The following is a 20,356-nucleotide window of genomic DNA, read 5'->3' on the forward strand; positions in this document are numbered from 1 at the left end:
GAGATAACCTAATATTTCATTCGTTACTTGACCGGTTGATTATCTTTGCTCGTGATTCAACGAGGAGGTTATCACTAACACAAACGTACCTCTGTTTCCAGATAACTGTTTTTATTACTATACACGACAGCCGAGAGTTAGTTTTCGGTCGAAAATATAAATTTTCCGCAAAGCACGGTAAGTTTGAATGAACCGCATACCTCGAAACTAACCTTTTCATGCACGCCGCTTAACGAAATAATATTGTCGTGTTCTAGTTTCACTGAAATTGACACCACTTTCAGTTGGTTTGTTATTGATTCGGAACATCTCGATAGAGAACTCATACCTCGAACAAAAGAGAACTAGAGTTTTGCTGCGTAGCAACGTTACGTGAAACGCAAATTCTCTGTTGACACACAGGCGTTCTGTTGGTTTTAAATCATTGAAAAAAATAAAAACTAGCAAGAAACAACGAGTCCGAAGTGCCAGCATGTTACTAATGTAGTGTACACAGTTTACACACACCTGTTTTGATTTTTTCCGCTGTTTACTAACCTATCTTGCCGAGTACATACATACAAGGATAAAATTTCGCGTGAAAGCCGCGACTATCGAAGTATACGTACATTGTATATACATATTTCGTGTTTAGTTCTTCGTTTCGATGTATCGACTGATTTGAACGACTTTCAGTCGTTTTAACGGCGTAACTCTTATTACAAATCGATTAATCGCGATTCCACGATTCATCACATTCGTGCCGTAAGAAGCATTAAGGTTAGTAACGTCGTGCGATCTGGGTTGCCCTAGCAACGAAAAAAAACGCGCGAATAACACCTGTACTTGCTGTACAGTTCTCGCGATTCCAGTACGCCTCGTGTCGTTTTTATTGCTTATGAAACTCCTCGATAGTCTTTACGAAGCTTCCTACCACTACGATAATTAAGTGAAATATAAAGCTTGCATTAAAAAAATCAAAATAAAGAGAAAAGCAAGCCTTTATCAATATATGTTTGTACTTTACAAAAAAAGGTATTGTATCACAAAACTACCATTGCAAATCCATCAAATTTCTGTAGAAGATCACGAATTAAATATTATTATTCTGATATCTTTTTGGTACTATTAGCAGATGCTTTGAAACAAAGAAAAGTACACGACCAGAGTTCCTGTAGGATCACTTTATATATACATATAGGTTATACATTAACACGCATGAATATAGTAAAGTCATAGATGAAGGTGAGTCATAGTCAAAGGATGCTTCACAGATGGTTCATGCAACAGATAAGGCTCGTTAAAGACAACTACTGGAGCAATTTAAATAATAATCGTAGATGGCATGAATAGTCAAAGATGAAAAAGATATTTTCTCTTAGTAAAAATAGTTACTGGGAAATCGTTAGACAAAAGGTTAACGCTCGAACTTGAATAATTAATTGTAATTAAGTATGTGCATAGCAGTCAGAAACGTACAAGACAAAAGTAAGAACTATATACGGAGGAATTTTCCTGAAACATTGATGTATCTATGCAGGTTGGTCGCTAGTAAATACGATTGATTATTGAGCCGATAAATAGGTTAGAATATTAACAATTTCTCATTACGTAAAAAGTCACTGGCTCAGCGAATCCTATCCTAATCTGAGACGATTGCGCGCACTGCGATTCTTCGGTTCCCACAATCTGTCCAGCGTATTATGATTATCCTGCTGTCGGTCACTGTGCCGACTTTCAAGAGAACACACGAAAAAATGTCGAACGGCAGCTATGTGTGCTTTTTAACTCCTTGTTCACCTTTGACTTCCTCTTATGAGGAAAGAGATAATATTCTTGTTAAAAATTCAACTGGAAATATTGGAAATACAGTAGCGTGCAGGTTATATAGCGCGGTGAAAGAAGAATTTGCTTCGTTATTGCGCGTTGTCACGCTACGTTTAATATTATTTTTCTATTGAGGTTAAGAGGTGTATCATGAGTGGAATTGTTTTTATGCGAACTGACTGACAGTCGAAATAAACTTATGCTTGTCGTTCAATCTAAATAGACTTTTGCCTGTTAGTGGATCGTGGATACTTCGTACGGCAAATCTAATACGTAACTTATATTTCAAAGTAACGAATTTAAAGTAAAATGTTACTTTTCGTTAACTCTTCCAAAGTGACAATGAACTTAGTTTAAATCGTGTCCACGAAAGAACAGTCATAGTATGTGTATAATAGGTATAAGTATATTAATAGATTTTTCGTAACTTTTATAAAATCACTAAGATTCCAGAAATATTTAATAATCTTGAAGTTAATAAACTCAGGGAAGAGATTAACATGAAAATGCTTCTTGTTCGGATGCTTCGACCATAATCCATCACAAGCATGACTTGATATTATAAGACAAGGCTAATTTTTGCTTTAGCGAGATTATTCTTCCGTCTTTTAAGCCAAGCAATAGTGGTTAAGGTAACCGGTAACATTTTCTATGTAATGTATTCATAGAAAGAAAAGTGCACAAGTCTCATTATTGTAATTCGCAGTGCGCGAAATGCCAAACACCGAATCTTCCCTTTGAATATATTCGTAGCACTTACTTGTCATTTTCATGCGTTTCTTTTCAGGATCGGTTGCCGGCACGATAGCCTTGAGAGAGGGTGCGTTTCACGAGGTGCCCGCATAGTACGGCGCGTATACTTCTCGATTTCTTTGAATTTTGGCTCGTAGCTAGACCGAAAGTCCACCCTCGTTGTTAGGGAACATGTACGTAAAGAGGAGACACGTAATACAACGGAACGACGACGCCGCGAGAGACAAGCGTGGAAAGAGGCTGCTATACACACCCGCATGCGATCCCGTACAAACCGTAACCTTACACGAACGTCGCGCCAAGTGTGTACTGTGTATCGATCCCGAGAGTACACACGAAGACAGCTCTGAGCGCCACCACGTTCTCTCTCTGTCTCTCGTAGGAGAGGCGCTGTCTCTTGTTGTTGCTTTCGTTAGAACGCCGACGGTTACTTAGACCCGGTACGTATTTCAAACATGAGCTTGGAAAGAAATTATTGAAACTCGATCGCACACCACACCAATCTTTTCGTTTCCATGCAACATCGGCTAACAATGAGAACAAGGACATGGTTAAAAGCTTTTCTCGCGACTTATTCGCCGGCTCCGTATACCGGTTATGATCGTCGAATAAATCCAAAGGATACGTATCGTTGTTATGTATTTAGGTAGCTATTAAGTGAAAAAGTTCTCTTACCTTAATTTTCAGTGAATAATCTGAACACTGACACACAACGATACAACACACACTCCACACCCGACGAAGGTTCGAGCTCGACTGAAAGTCTTCGCGGAGTGGGTTGGCGGGTGGCGCCACGGCCAATCCCAACGTACTAACACGCAATTCCATCTTCCTCGTAAGACGTATGTACAGTTCGCTCCGACGAATTGTTCTGCTCGAGGTAAATATCGGAGAGAAAACACTCCTCCTGTTCTGCACACCCTTCGATTAAACGCTCGATGACATTGTTTGCTGTCTCTAACCCTATCCAAGATCCCAATTGTGCCCTGACGTGTTGAATAAGAGAAGCTTCGTGATATTCTCGTAAATTGAAACGATCTATTCGAGCAGACCGTGCAATATAGGAGCCACTTGACTCTCTTTGCTCTACTATGCAAGGAATATGTATGAATTTCGATGTATTATGAACAGCGATACGTTTCATAGCTTATGCTTATGGATTTCTCGTATCTCTTCGCGTATACAATAAACGTGCAGAGTGTGCTGCATTATACATGCTGTGATTTAAATATTCCTAAGCGCCTGATATCGGTATGAATCGAGTTGAGAATCGAGATATTGAAGATATAGATTACATTATCGATTATTACAAGATAAATCCTGATATCATTTTTAATCTTTTCTCTTCAATATTAAAAATTTCTGTATTAACTAATTTAACCTCAACATTGATCGAATCAAATGATTGTTTTGAAAAATGTTTCTAAATAAGTTAGATTCAAATAATAGTAATAATGTAACAACGTAAGTGACTGTAATTTGATGAAATATCACAATTGTGGTTAGCTATTAGAGCTACTAATAATCAATACATCGTATGAAAAGATGGAATACAATGCGAAAACGCTAGATAAGTTTAAGAAGATTTAGATTTTAGAATTTATTTTCACATGCCTGTATTTCTTTCTTATGATGTTATAAATTTGTTTCGTCATATAGTTAAAAATAAGTTGCGATTATATTAAATTATCAACTGTCAACAATGATCACCTACTAACAATTCATGAATGAAAATGTTAAAATTCCTTAAGAAATAAAATTCTACTTAACAAAAACGGATATTTACTTTAAACTTGATAATATTAAATAACATAAATAAAGGATAAAAAATTTTAACAAAAATACGGAAACTTCCTTCACGGATAGAACGAAAGTGAGAAACGCAACCTTTGTTCAACACTTACATTTGCGTAAACTGTTTAGTGGTAATCAGATGGCACGAAATTACAAAATTCCGATACAGAAGGATGTATTATCCGAATACTTAATTCCTTTCATAGCATAAGTTGTATATATATATCTTTCCGTTTAATATTAACAGTATATCTATTATTAAAAACAAGTAATTATATAACGCAGTTGCTAAATTTCTTCATAACAAAATAAAGACTATATTTGTATTTAAATAACAGAAAAGATCGGGGAGTAGATATAGTGCTGAAACGAACGCATGTTTTATAATCGAATTTTAATGTAAATAATAGTCAAATACATAATCGTTTTCTTTAAATTACTATATTCCAAATACTTTACGTATGAATATTACTTTTTATTGACAAATCTCTGTATATTACGATTTATTTTATCCCTAATTATTTATAAACTTTTTACATTAGACTTGAATAATAATATTATACAATATTTCGTTTCAAATTCAAATTTGCTTTCTCACCTATTCGATCTACATCCTATCCATGAGCTGGTGTGATTAAAATAAAATCGGATGAACTTGATATTCGTCCTGTTAGAAGTTTCGTTTTCGATATTACGTTGTTACAACAAATTATCGTATATTTTGCAAGCTATAATAAAATATATTAGACTAGTATACAATTGGTCGATACTTTCTTTCCACATTAAAATTTTCATTCATTGATACGAGGAAAATTTCCCACGCGTGCTCTTTAAAAGTTATAAAAAATGTGATAATTAATTCCTACTTTTAAACATAACAAGCTTCAACAATGATTACTTCAAAAAAAAAAACGCGAAGTATTTAGAATCATAGGTCAAAGCATTGACATAATTCAGGGTGTACAAAGTGGAATGACGTTCTTTGATCTATATATATATATCTATATATATATATATATATATATATATACATTCTTTAATTTATTTCAACAAAAATAGCAGCGATAATATGAATAATTAATAACGTATCCCTCAGTCGATTAACGTGAATGCACAAAATTCTAAAATCATAGAATAATAAACGGGTAGCGGCTTTCCTCTGCTTCATCTTCCTATCACGCATTCTGCACGTTCATTCTACCTTTTTAAGTGCCACGAAGGGAACGTTTTATCTTTAACTAAACGATACTCAGTCACCTGACGCAGTGTTTGTTTCCAAATCCAGTAATTGGAATATTTATAGAAATATCATCTGTTACTTTTTTGTAACTCGATAAATAGAATTGATTGACTATTCATTTAAAAGACTCTGAAGCTTTCAATTGCTAGACTTGAAGGAAACGATTTTTTCGGGTGATCGAGTATGAAAATATTGAAAGTTTTGTTGAGTATTATACCTCCAGGACCATCATGGCACTTGATTTGGCCTAGTCTTGCCACAGGAACCAACTTACGTTACAAACACTGTTAGAACGAGTATACCAAAGTATACATCACGTTGTTTTACTACGATCGAACGCCTTTCTTTATATTACTTACATTGAATTCGACGTTAATTACATTTATAATTCATCACATACATTCTTTATTCGCCACCCCCCGTCCACGATACGTGTGACTAGCAATAAAAAAATGTTACTTTTAAAATAACTTAAACATCTTTCACTCGTAAATTATACACTTGCGTGTATATATTTATGTATACGTATATATAAATCAGTTTCACTTTCATGCTTCCGTGCTTTCCATCATTTTCTATTTATAAACGCGTCTAAGTGGAATGATCGTTACAACTGAGAGATTAGAGTATTTGACAATAAAAGAGAAGAAAGAAAGAAAAAGAGAACATCGCTGAAGGATATATTACGAAAGCCACGCTTCTAAGAACCGACACGTTACTTTTCCAAATGACAAATTTCAATTGCGCCGATTGTTTGTAGGAAGAACAAGACTTTGAAGTGGAAGTACATATATTGATTTTCTTGGTCGTCGATTCGTCAGAATCCAAAGAATAATTAACGATACGTACGTTACAATTTGGTGGCTTTCACGCTACAATGTCTCAATGTTCGATAATAAGACGACGTCGAAATAGTAAATATGCTTGTATGATTGCAAATGACATATCAATGTTAATTACTGAGATAAGGCCACTAGTGGGTGATACAAATACGATATAAATATTAGAGTTAAGCATAGATTCAAAACAATGGTTAGCGACTACATAGTATGTCCAGGCAAGAATTATCATTGAAAATGAAGTCTCTGTAATACGTGAATCCTGCTACACTCAAGATTCAGTTATTGTCATAGTTTCATTGTAACGCGACGAGTATGATACATGAATCGCGTGTTTAAAAAAATTTCGCGTACAAAGTTTCTTTGACACACGTACATTCTTGCTGGACATATGTAGAACATTAATTACCTATTGCGTTGAAAATCTACGTATTAACAATAGACAATTCGTAAATAAGGGATTCGTAGTTTTTGATACTGAATATAATATTTGTCCTTTTCTTAAAAAGTCTTCTAACAACTATAATGTACAATACAATTCACGCAGTTTGTGTAAACACGATATAAATACAAAAATCACTAATGCCTCCAGTTACGCTTGCATTGTCAACAAACATCCGTCTAATGTCGCAGTTTCATTTTTTTTTTCGATATCAAAACAAAGAAATTAGAGAGGCTCTTCATATTCTTTGCTCGGTCGATCGTTAGATAATATAAAAGAAAAGGATTTTTTTTTTAATGTATAAATTCGGAACAAAATATGTTCTAAACAGACTATATTAAGTCTTCGATACGAAACGAATGGACTTAAATTCCGCGAGAAATTGTCTTGAAAAATTGTCTTCAGTTCTAGTTTGTCTCTGATCGTTTACACACCATGTTCCAGGCACTATACATTGAGCGTTGCTCGAGCCAGACCAGATCTGGCTTAAATTGTGTGTTACAACGTCGACTCGTGTATTATCGTTGTGTCTGGATCACTACTGGCACTGTGAATTATCGTAGATTGCGGTATTAACGTAATGGACGACATTTTTCGAACAGGCTTCGGTGAGGCCTGAAAGCATACATATACATCAAAATTAAAAAGAGAATACTCGTACATTGTCCAGGGTTCAAAATTATACGTTGTTGGTTCTGAACTTACCCATTCTCTTCTGCATGGTGCTTCATCGTCTGAGTAATGATCAATCTGACCGATATCCGTTTCTGTCGCAACATTCCTTTTCTTGGGTTGTAAAGTAGCGTAATTGCGACATCCCCTATTGAAATTCGTTATGTTCTTTTCTTCCACGATCTTATCTTGACACAACACTTCCTGCGATTTACTTTGATTGTTATTTGAAACGTTGTTATTAGTCTTGTTGTTGAAATAAAAAGGCGGCATTTTCGAGACCCAATGATCAAGTCCGGATCCGGCTGAGCTTGTGGAAGCAGCCGAAGAATTTCCAGAATTATTAGTTAACCCTCTTCGTTGATAAAATAACATGTACGCAGCGTTTGTTATTAAATTGGTATCGTTCACGGCCTCTACTCGGGTATCGTCGAAACAATACCACTGAGTATCGTACGGATTCCGACAGAACGCGGTATAGTGACCTCCCTGTAAATCTTGCCCATGATGATTACAAATCGCATAAAGATCGTAAACGTTTTCGTCGTATTTTGGAATATTCTGTTGGCGTGGTCTGGGTTTCTTCCAAGGCGACCAACCTAGACCACCTAAACTACTAACGTTATTATGCGTTTGTACTCCATTATGAGCAAGATGTGGAGTCATATCGAAACCGTACAGAGGAAAATCGACTAACATGGTCAATTTCGACGTGGACCTTTGTTTAGACTGTTGTCGAAATCTTTTTAGATGAATAACTAAGATATCAGGTAAAGACCAAAGTCCCAACTTCTTCACCACCTCTTGTTTCTTATTGCAATATGGACAGTGCCATGCGTCCTCTGCCCCTAATATCTCGGCTCTCGTATACAGATCGAAACATTCTTCCAAAGTAACAGCTCCTCCTAGTTCTGAATTCGTTTTTAACTGCTTCACACTGGCGTGCTCTTCGATTTGATCATTGTCATCTTGAATAATATTACACTTAGTGGCTTCGTCCCACTCTAGAATTAATTTTACATGTTGAGGACCGGAGTCATCGGCACAAAGGGCCAACGCTTGTTCGATCTGCTCTGTGTAAAGAGGGTGCTCCACACAGGGATCTATACATGGATGCTCGTCCTGAATAGGTGTAGCAGCGGGGTCCGCAACACGAATGTTAAACAGTCCAGGACTCTGACTCGACGTAAGAACATCGTCTGCCAGAACACTATGCATCTCCTTCAACAAGAGTTTTTGTAGATCTTCGTACGACGTTTCTCTAGACACTTGCATAGTGTACGGACTGCTGAAACGCTGTCTTAGATCTCCTTTTGTGAGAACGTTGATCCACACGAGTAAGATATACGCTTGCTCCGCTGGTTCTTTCAGCTGTGGCAGTTCTATACAGTAGAGCGGGTCATTTTCCGTGATCACAGATAGAGGTTGGCAATCGGAGAAAGTTCTGTAAACAATAAATAACAAACAAAGTAGTGGAAAGTTAACGCGATACCGATCTATTTAATAGGCTTGTCCGTAGAGAAATGAAGTTCTACCTGTGAAATCCTTCGTCATGAATTTCCGTGAGTAACATATGATTCTCATCGATACCGGTGTCACTGGCCAAGATCTCTCTGAGCTCTCTGACATTGGCCATCTGGTTTACGCTCACGCCTATCTTCACTTGCCGCGGTTGTTGCGACGTATAGAGGACGTTTACGAAAAGGTTCATCTGGCGGTGATTTTGCGGTACAGGTACTGACACGCAGAGGAAAGGGTCGAACGTGTTCGACTGCCGGTGACATCTTGGGCAAGTTAGGCTAGACCGAAACTGGGCTTGGAACACCGCGTGCACAAACGAATTGTTGCAGCGGACATGGTTCGCCAGAGTTTCCGCCGCCACGATGTCATCCGGTCTGCCGAACGAATTCTGTAAATTATATAAAAAGATTTCCATTAATAAATGAGTACATTTGAGACTATCCATCATATTTGATTTGTTTTTTTTTTCTTATCGATTTACAGATAACACGCTAAATGGAAGCAGAAATGGAACGAACCTTCCGAGAGAAGACGAAGAAACTTTCTAATTTGCAAAATATTATTTTACGTTACTTTATCATATGTTCGAAGATTTGAAGTACGTACGTCCCGGTATAGCTTCAGGTTTTTTTCAATGAATTACACGACAGAATTTGAGATTTTATTCATCATTGTTATTTCTAGAAAGTTAAATTAATAATAATATGCCAATTTCATTTATCGCGTTATATTATGAAATTCGGTTTACGATCATTTGAGATACACTAGCGGCCTTATCGTCGTGATATTGAAAAGCATTCAAGTAAATATAGCAATGATGACGATGTAATTAATCCTTATCATGAATATTGTAAGAATATTGATAGTGTTTTATGAGAATGTAAATAACTGTGTACACTTTTGTACACCTGCATTTAATCAAGCTTAGGAATATTTTACTTTACGTCATCGATTGGTTAAACACGATGAGAAGCCAAACAAACAATATATCATACGAATTAATTTGCTAAAAGAAAAAAACGACGGAAAAATACTAGCAGAAGGAACTTAACGTAAAATCGTAAAACTTTATCGGACAATGCGCAATTTAGCGTTCTCGCATGCTACAATATACGAATAAAGGAAACAAGAGTTAAAAATACGTGTTGCGAACCGAGAGATTCGTAATCAAACGAAGATTTATCGAACAGACAATAATCTTAGTAATGAGTAATCTCATTTAATGTATTTAACATATTCATCGTCTTTAAGGATAAGCAATAGCGTCGACTCATCGATACGTTGAGAAGAAAATTAAGACGACAAAAAGAAAATAAAATATAAATAACTTTAAATTGCTTCAGTAACTTGAAAGTAAGTTTACCGCTTCGTCTTCCAAGTATTTCCGTGTTTTATACGACAAGAGTGCGTACCATCGCTGTCATGTTTGATACTGTACATTGTACACGAACGTTTATTTATACGTAACACGGAATCCTGTGGATTTATTTTTTAACTGTCTTAAGATGGATCGAGACATCGTACAAACAGTTCATCACCCAAGATACATAAAGACGGATCATTCATAACACGTTCGTTCTAATAATAGCTGTCTACCGGTAGTTCGTTGTTGTCTATACCGTCTGTTGCACTTTTCAGTTTCGCAACAGGCCCGATAGAAGACGCGACGTAAGTGGGATATCCTAATGGACACCGGACGATTGCCGTTCACTCGCTAAAATTCACAAGTTCATATTCGATCTGTTTGTTTAGTAATCGTAACAATGTCCCAACAAACGACAGTGATCATTTACAGAATGTATTTATTTTTCACGGGCGTAGATATACATAACTTTTGGTCGTGTATATATTACACACACGCGTATACCTTGGCTTATATATTGGTATTTTGTATGTACATTTTTAACTTACATCGGTCAGAAATTTTAAAATGATAATTTGATTAGCGTCATCGGTAGTATATCGAAACACGTCGTTAAGCCTCGCATGCTTTTTCTATGTCCCCTTTCAGATCAGCGGATTCTCGAAACAGCATGCTCGGTCGGCATAGAAGGCTTCCCTTAATAGGATCGAAACGTGCATTTTCATGACCTTCCAATTGTAGCCTTTGCAAAGGAAATATATATGTTTTATATAATCGAAGGTTTTGAATAAAATAATCTTCGATTGAAACCAAATACCGTCAGGAATTATCCGAGTCCATGTTGTCTATTCTAACCTTTAATGAAATAACGAGAAAGGGGATAGTTAAGAATGAAAAAGCTATTTTTAAGAGGCTCCAGAGTAAAAGCATCAAGTGGAATTATGTTGTGTACCCAGTGAATAAGAAAAAGACTTCCTTCTGCGAGGAAAAAAACGACTTTTTCTTTCTAGATAAGGCTAAATCATCTGCTGCAAATGACAATTCCTCGTATGCGTCGAAAAACCACGAAACGCGATAATTGTAGAGGGCTGTGGACAGGATGTATCGTCGATCCGGTCGCCGGAAATAATTTTCGATGCTTACAGGTTGTAACGACACACGTTACAATTTGCAACTTCACAATTGGTCAATGTCACGTTCGCACATGTGTAGTTACGTAAAGATTGAACAGGTTTGGTCAACCGGTCGGTAACCTTTACGGAATTCATTAATATCGACGAAGTCAACTTTTGTTTTTTCGCCGTTCTCAGCTTCCGGTTACGATCTTACATTCTTTTCACTTCTCTTGTATTTGAACGAAACTAGCTCTTCGCTATAACTTGACCGCATACTTACAACTTTACGCTGCATTCACTTTTTACTTTTCATTTCCTCGTACATTGGATATGAAACGTTCAGGAGAAACACATATACGTTTGGTTTTTACGAAAGTCACGCTCGAACTACAAACATCCTCGAATCTAACCGGTGCATTTACTCTTTACCGACCTTTTCGAAGACAAACAAAGTGATCCATAAAACGATTCGTTGGAAATTGCCGGTGCTAGGACAAGACGCGACAAATATCGATGCATCGGCGTTTCATTTCTTACAGAATCGCAAAACAAAAAACAGGAAGCTTGGCTTATCTAAACATTCTTTACGTAACAATAGCAATTAACGTCCCTCGACCCGTAACTTATAATTAACTTCTTTCAGCTCGACAGCCATGGAATGCGTTGAAATATGTTGCAGTACAGTGGCTGGAATCCGAAAGTACTCGAGTTTCTCCATCGGTATTTTTTAGTCTACACAACATCATCGCCATCGTGAAAAGATAAAGCACATTACAACATCATTGATCTTACCATATAGTTGATGTATTTGAAGTACAACGTATTCATGCTTTGACCAACAAAAACGTTTTCTTTTTATCGTTAGTACACACTCAATGAATTCCTATTTTTTTTTACTCTGTTTCTTTCTTTTATTCTTTTATTTTTCATTACGAATCCGGCATCACTGACTAGATCCGATAATAGTTATAAACTACATCAGGGCCATCAGTGTTCTGATTAGTAGCAATTAGACGAGCCGAGAGATAGTAATTAATTCGATGTTATGACTCAAAGTATATGTAATACTACGCCAAGGCCGTCATAGAAACGGCACATAATGATTATAAGCAAGAAATCAGAGCTCTGGATGCATGTTTATATTTGTGTAAAATCTTAACGTGTCTAATTATTCCCTAGCGATCAATTTTTAAGAGTCGGCAACTTGTATCTTTACACAGAAGGATCTGTTCGTCGAGATGAAAGAACGAAGAACGTAGGATCTTTTTAATCTTTCGACTCGCGCGTGTTATTACACGTCAATCGAACGATAAAATGAAAAAAAAAACCATTTGAAAATTTAATTTCTAATCGAAACAGCTTCGAGCAAATTTTTTCTAGTACAGCATTTGATTAAAATGTTTCAATTAATGGAGAACTTTTAAATATAATACATATGTATACAGTTTTTATAATAAATCACGTTTCCAACTGGTAGGTGATCGCGCGACAGTTTCTAAACCTTGAAATTTGGACTTCTCGATAACTTGTTAATTTGAGCGTATCTATATCTTCGCGACTAATGTTAAGCTTGCAAATTGTTTCGTCGCTTTGGCGATATCATCGCTATTAAATGTATCGTTGGCACGCGGTGAAAAACAGCACGAAGATATTATGGTTCGTACGAAAAATCCAATTACTTTATTACATTACATTACATATATTTTTATATGTCAAGGATTCATAGCCTAATTAAATTTAATTATATATGCATATAGCTTTGAACGTGATTAAATCGTATTAAATTATAATGGATGATGATACGGCCGAAATTGAAGAAAAGAAAGAATATGAATCGATCAATGGAAGCTACATAATGTGGCCTTAGAACGATGACTGATTCGTGGCCCCATTCAAGGTCAATTCTTACTTATAACGATACTGTATCACACGCTTTCGTTTGTCTATAATATAAACGAACAAATAGCTAAATCACATTTTAGACTACTTACTAAAATACATATAATACCTAAGATATAAAATAAACATCATACAAATTATTATGGGTGGAATGGTCGAAAATAATGTTATTTTGTAGACATTCGAAGAATTCGTCAGGAAAGCAATTTATCGGATAAATTACTATTATATTAAAGTCCTGTAAAATATCAAGAATGACGCCGGAGGAGCACGCTGAACCAACTATATTTACTTTCGCAATTTTAAAAAAATCACAGAGTTTTTGATATATCAGCCTAGTAAAGTGTCCATTTACGAAAATCAGTAGAAGATTTACGACGGGAGTATGAAAAACATTGTATATTCATTGGCTTACCATGTTCATTTTTAATTTAAATTTAGAAATACCACGTTATTTACGGGGAAACAATATTTTAGTGTCAACAAGATGCTTGGAGCGAGGATGCACGTTCCTGATCGTTTGTACGACAGAAAATATTTGACCTTACGTGGTCGGGTCTTGATAAGTTTATTATCTTTTCTCTTTTTTTCTACGCAAGCCTTATCAAACATTCCATTCAACGTCAACTTTGAAAAAAAAAAAAAAAAGAAAAAAAATACTTGTTCATATCTACGTTCTCTGCAATCAATTTTACCGACGCGTATCGTCCGGAAGAATCGAATCTCTGTTGATTTTTACACAAAGGAACGCTATTAATTAATGTTATTAAGTAAAAGTAAATATTAAAAATAAATTGTGCTTTTACTTGGCCGTAAGGTTAAATTATATATCTTTTGTTGTGTTTATCAAATCTTACAGACTTATCGGCTATTTGTAAAAAAAAAAAAACTTATATCTATCGATCTAACAAATCTCGTTGCACGTGATATAGAAATCAAGAATTAGCAAAATTGGACTGGTTGTGTATTTCAGACATGTAACCATAACACGAGTAAATGGGATATAAATTATATTTAGATTTCACTTCGAGGTGTATAAATTTTCCTTGAATTTTCATCGCGATTTGCTAGAGCGGCACGACCTTTGACGACATAAAAATACGCATCGCGTTGCACGCGTCCTCAAGGTTTCATTAAAGGTAGTTTTTCATGAGATGTTGCGTCACGGTGTTTCGGATTCAAACGTCTGCCACCTTCGACAATTTTCTACCAATGTCCATTTTTAAATCAATTCACGTTCGTTGGCATTCATTTACAAAAGAAAACTTGGCGAAGGACATCTGTAAATTTTATTCGACCATGCCACGAACGAACGCATAATCGAAAGTTCGAGGAATAAGAGAGGCGATAAGCCAATGGCAACGAGAATCGTAAAATGATCGACCAAAGACACGTGGAGTTTGCTCGTAAACGCGCCAAGCGACGCGATTTTAGTGAACGCTTAGGAATTGGTTCGTGCGACATCGCGTGAAAATAATCGGAAGCCATAGATAACGATGTTTGCAGATAATCTGTGGAATCTGTGCATAATAAGACACATGAGCAAACTGTTTGACCGATAAAACGGTCGATTATAATCTAGGGATCTACACTAACGAATAAACTTTACTTATTCAAATTTAAAATTTAAATGTTTACTTAGTCACAGATAGGTACATATGCTGTAGCGTCAAGTGTGATACACGATAACGTTTATTTAGTTATATAAATAAAGTTGAAAGAATTTTATTTTGTAACGCAACAAGTCGGTATGCATAACGATTCGAAGCTTTCATTGCCGTTATGAAAGAGATTATTCACACAGTCACTTTTCTCTGTGATAATTAAACCCGAGAAGTCTCGTTTCGTGATCATTCGATTTATAATAAATAATATCAGCAGCAGCATACTATCTGCATCTAGGTAAACTAGGCATCCTACTTTTAAAGCGACGAGAGCTGACGATCTTATCGCAAGGTCAATAATACGTGCACTGTCGTTTAGCACGTGCTCGAGTGGCTACATGCATTTTGAGAAGCGTCGAATCTCTCTGAAATACTTTCCCAGCTATCGATTTATTTAAAATTATTATGTTGCGCACACCGAAGCATATAAATACGCGTCTGTCGCTTCAAATTATTTTTCCCTTTTCGCTGTTATTACTTTATTAAACGTACTAATTGCACAAAATTTACAAATATACTGCTCAGTTTAGCCTTATCAAAAAGTTTAGTATATCGGTAAACGAGATCTCTGTTTCGTTCTTAAATAACGAATTAATCGCTACACGTATGGTTGAGCGTGCAATAGAAAAAACTTGTACAGAACGAATGTACCGACTTTCTATGCAAGAAGGCATTAATGCCAGCGGAGAGCATCTTCGAATTTTCAAGGCGTTTCAATGACCGGTTTCGAAGAAGTCGGTCAACGTAGCCGATGAAGGGCACTCGAGGAAAAAACTAGTTACGAAAAAGTGGCACGAGCAGCGAGTTAACAAGCCACAGGGGCGACATGTCGGACATTGTTAGTTCCTAATCCGGATTATCGACTTGCTCGTCGAAGATCGCTTCCTTATCTGATGCTCGACAAACACTTGGATAGTGTGCAAGAAATGGCTGATAAGATAACGGATCGAGTGGGCCCGTTTACTTACCTAGAGGATGAAGTACGAAAGAGAGAGTGAGAAAGAACCACAGAGACAAGATGCGTCAAGTCGGTAACAACCTGCGGTAAATGTGTCAAACATCTCAAACAATTTTTATCGCAGGTATTTTTACTCCGCGAAAGCAAAAAAAAAAAAAAAAAAAAAAAAAGGAAAGAAGAAGAAAATGAGCAATATTTTAATTTAATTAAAACGAATATCCAGTGTAAAAACTTTTGATGAACGTATTATGTGTTGTACAAATCGAACTTTGAAATTCATTAGCATTACAATGATACATGATTACATTGGTAAAATTTGAAATCAATCTGAAAATACATGCAGAAGCTATATTTACTACAAGCAAAACAGAGCTGGCAAAAATAAACAAAATGCTCGAATAGTCGGTTTTTGATTATATTAGTAAGCCAGACCATCATTAGCATTAATTGTATGTTTAAGATCGCTCTTCAAGCTGCATATTATTAAAATTATTTTCGTAAGGCTATGTTTGGAATAAATGTTCTGTCGCTTCTACATACAACTTTAGACTGGTTCCAAATTTTACTAATATTAGGTTGTCCGAAAAGTTTCTTTCGTTTTATGAGGAAATAATAGACGCACAACGTTTTTTGTTTTATATTATTTTGTCGAATTACGTACGATCCATTTTGTTCTGTTGAGATAAACACCGCGACATTTCACAGACTTGGTTTCACGTTTGTGTGAAGGTGCATTGTTGTAAAAAAACACGTTTGCGAAAGAAGGACATTTTTCGGACAACCTAATATAACCGTAGCAGTCGTGTGTCATTACAGTGTTATAAAAAAGTTTCCATGGTAAATGTTGGAATATCTTCACGAGTTACTGTAAAACGATGGGGAGATGGCACAAAGATATGCAATTGATGAACAATAAAATTTTAACGAAAGTTGTGTGTAAAATAGAAAGTGCGAACATACATTAAAAAGAAATTCAGCTGTTTAGATAATTAGCGATTAAGTTTTACCGAGTTAGCAGTCGTGGTTATTAGTTTCACTAGCAAAGAAGTACATATACTGAGAAGCGAAACGTCAGGAATAATTTCACATTTTCTCTTTTGTTATGAATAACCATTGTTTCTCTACGCGACAAATACCTTGAACTTTTCTTTACTTTTTACTAGGCATAACACAAGTCGTTCCGAAAGGTGGTTCACGCTCAACTATATATAATTACTATTGTTCATTACTGTTTTTTGAAGTACGATAAATAGACAATTTAATAAGATTATTAGATATATGTGTTACGTAAAAAAAAACTGAAAGAACATAGAATTGAAAGTTAAATTTTAGTATTTATTAACTGAACTCGTCATCCCTAACGCGTTTTAAAAATATCAAATCTTCCAATAAAATCTATTACCGATATAAATGATAAAAAGTTCTATATTTTGTAATATACAACCAAAATTTCGCTTTACTGTCGATACTTTTGAGATATTCGGTTAATATGTGTTATCTCATCATACATATAGTCACAAACACGTTGTTTCGTGAGCTAGTCAAGAAAGAAACTCAGCATTCACGCGTGTAACTACATACATGGAAGAAATATTTGATTATTTAATCATGAGTCGGTAGCTGTCCTTTAAGTAATAAATATCGAATTAAAAAATGGCGAAAAACGAACAATTAATTGGGCAGTATGATGCGCACTTTTTTCTCATTACGTCACTTATCATTGGCGGGCATCTCGTTGCGGTGAATCAGCGAACTAAAATTTGTTCTGTCTCTGCTTTATTATCCCTATCTCGTTCTATATGTATGATGCATTGGCATAAAAAGCGATTCACTAGTCAAGTTCGCGGTTTATTGAGTGCAAACTATTTTTAACTTCAAAATACCACTACCAGTTTATGTTTCAATGAATCTGTTTTGTTTCGTTAACACGAGATATTAGGTCTTATTTCATACAGAGGATTATTCTCTTTGTTTCCTGCACAATCTATTATGGCTATGTTTAAAAATGATGATTTCGATAAGACTTCAATAATTTTCCTATTGTCATATGCAACTAAAAAATAGGTGTTATAATACGTAAATAATTAACTGATTAGCAGATATCTTTTGTACTAATTTTTTCTGATAGCTGCCTCTAACAATGCCAATTTGGAGCATCAGATAACGAACATCGGATAACTATGATTTATCAACAATTACTATATCTGATAAATTAATAAAATTTATATAAATAATAAAAATCGTAACTCATCCTTGATAAGCAAACGTTCGTATTATTCAATATTTACTGATTTTTCTCAATAATAAGTACGTACATGGTAAGTACACGATTTGTTTTACCCATTCCTTTTTCTGGAATGCAAGCGTGGATTCAGCCGAATTTCGATAGAATCCGTTTAGAAAACGCGGTATGTACTTTTTGAACGTGGGACAAATTTAGGTTAAGGCCTGATTATAACCGTTTGCGATTGACTGGATTTTCTGTTTCTTCAAGTAATAAATAAAATTCACTCAAGGTTTGTGTTCGTATAAACACGTGTTCTTACAGTGCACACAAGAGCAAACCAAGAAAGAATCGAAAACCCATTGCGAATACTTTTAGCATCTGTGAATTCATAAATTCGCTTCACGGTCATAAGAGAATAAAGAAAGAACGAAGAAATTAACGTAGTTGGTTAATGATTATTCATATCACTGGCATTATGTAATCGTTCGCAATGAATGACTACAAACCTGTTCATTATGTGGGAGACGTGTTGTCAAAACGTGAGCATAACCTTAAAAAATGTGTTGACTCTCTCACCTTGATGATTTTATACTTTTTTTTGGTAGCTTGGTTCAGGTCCTCGTGCACTTTATCTAATAGCCATAGCAAGAATTCCTGAGCGTCGTGCTGCAAGTTCCCGCGATATTGACTTCCGTATTTGTCGACGACGCTCTTGAACGCCGTGCTCATCTCTGGGTCGTATTGGCAGCTCCAAATGGCCTTCAACAGCAGGGCTAACTGTTCAGTGATCTCTCCCTTCGTCCCGTACTTTTTCGAGTTCAATTTATTTCTTCTAGAGAGATCGATCTTGTACTGATCCAGCACGAAATATTCCGCTAGTATATCCGTATGCGACAAGCACTGCAATACAGCGTTCATGAAACACGTGTTACCGTGATTGCGTAAACCTATGACCCCTGGCACCTTATCAGGTGGTATATGCGCCGGTCTAGGTGGAGGTACCCTTATATCTCCGGCACTGGACCCGAGATCGTCCCTGTGAGACGTTTTGTGATTCTGTGTGCCCACATTCGACATGTGCTGGACCATCTTGTTGATGAACTTTCTCCACGAAGGTCTTCGAAACACTTTTTTCATACCTGACCTATCCGGATAACTTTGACTGCCGTGCAATCGGCCTATATTCTGCTGCATACTTTCCACTTGCTGTTGATGTTGCTGCATATTGTGTCTGTCTTTGGTGCCCGCCGCACTGCCACCGTCTTTCGAATCGCGATTTTGTTTCGCACGTCGTCTTAACATCCTGCTTGCACTATGAAATGGATTTCTCGACAATGTAAACGTACACTTTAAACGCGAGACGGAATCCTGTGTTTTTAGCTTCGGTAATTTAACCTCTTCCACGCCCAGCTTACCCTCCGACACCGATTTCATCACCGCACTAGCATTCTCACCGTTCATCGCCGGCCACGGAAACACCGTTTAAGCTTTCGCTTGTCGTTCACATCACGCTTTTCGTTGATCGCTCAACCCACGCGTCTTTTACATGCCGTACGTCAAAAACTGCTCGCGGAAAAACATCATACACGTAACCCGCACTCGTATACTACGGCGGCCATTTGCCTTTATCACACAGGCTTCCACGATTTCATGATGCTTTGATCATAGACTACGCGAAATGGATGATGGTAGATGTATTATGTTTGCGACTGAAGCGCTCCCTGACGAGAGTGACCAATACCATCGTTAGTCAAAGTGTTGGCATTGACTAAAGACATGATAGACGAGACATCGAAAAAGGTTTTGTGTTTCACGCTCTGAAATACCGACCTCGAAAAAAATCATAGTGCTTTTTATGCCCTCTACAATTTATAACGTTGTGTCACGACGCTTGTAATTACCTATGGTAATTAACTATGTATGTATGTTATTCGTTTGAATGGCAAATAAAACATTAGTCAACGGTCGAATAGATAAACTTCTGGTCATTGAATTCATTTATCGGAACATCTACTACTATTGCATGAATGGAAAATTGTAAGTACATAGTAAAGTAATAAGTA

General features: G+C 36.2%; 2 protein-coding genes across 5 annotated transcripts in view; both read right to left on the reverse strand.

Moving 5' to 3' along the window:
• Positions 1 to 3,380, reverse strand: part of tty (tweety) — a 40,380-nt gene extending 37,000 nt beyond the window's left edge. For 2 of the 4 annotated variants that reach the window (XM_069120752.1, XM_069120723.1), the window contains exon 1: positions 3,235 to 3,380. The gene's annotated coding sequence lies outside the window, so the exon portion shown is untranslated. Of the gene's footprint in view, positions 1 to 212; positions 336 to 2,566; positions 2,875 to 3,234 lie in introns of those variants that run through there. The other 2 variants (XM_069120733.1, XM_069120742.1) reach the window with 2 other exon arrangements.
• Positions 3,381 to 4,205: 825 nt separating this feature from the next.
• LOC138183518 (ubiquitin carboxyl-terminal hydrolase 31) lies at positions 4,206 to 19,950 on the reverse strand. Its single transcript, XM_069120502.1, has 4 exons — positions 18,870 to 19,950; positions 9,082 to 9,455; positions 7,580 to 8,990; positions 4,206 to 7,489 (listed from the first exon to the last, which is right to left on the reverse strand). The coding sequence occupies exons 1-4, from the start codon at positions 19,752 to 19,754 to the stop codon at positions 7,373 to 7,375; spliced, it is 2,787 nt and encodes a 928-aa protein (XP_068976603.1). The 5' UTR covers positions 19,755 to 19,950; the 3' UTR covers positions 4,206 to 7,372.
• Between the last annotated feature and the right edge of the window lie 406 nt (positions 19,951 to 20,356).

Source organism: Bombus flavifrons, chromosome 1 (genome assembly GCF_040668555.2).
Source record: "Bombus flavifrons isolate JBK064 chromosome 1, iyBomFlav1_principal, whole genome shotgun sequence".
NCBI classification, from domain to species: Eukaryota; Metazoa; Arthropoda; class Insecta; order Hymenoptera; family Apidae; genus Bombus; species Bombus flavifrons.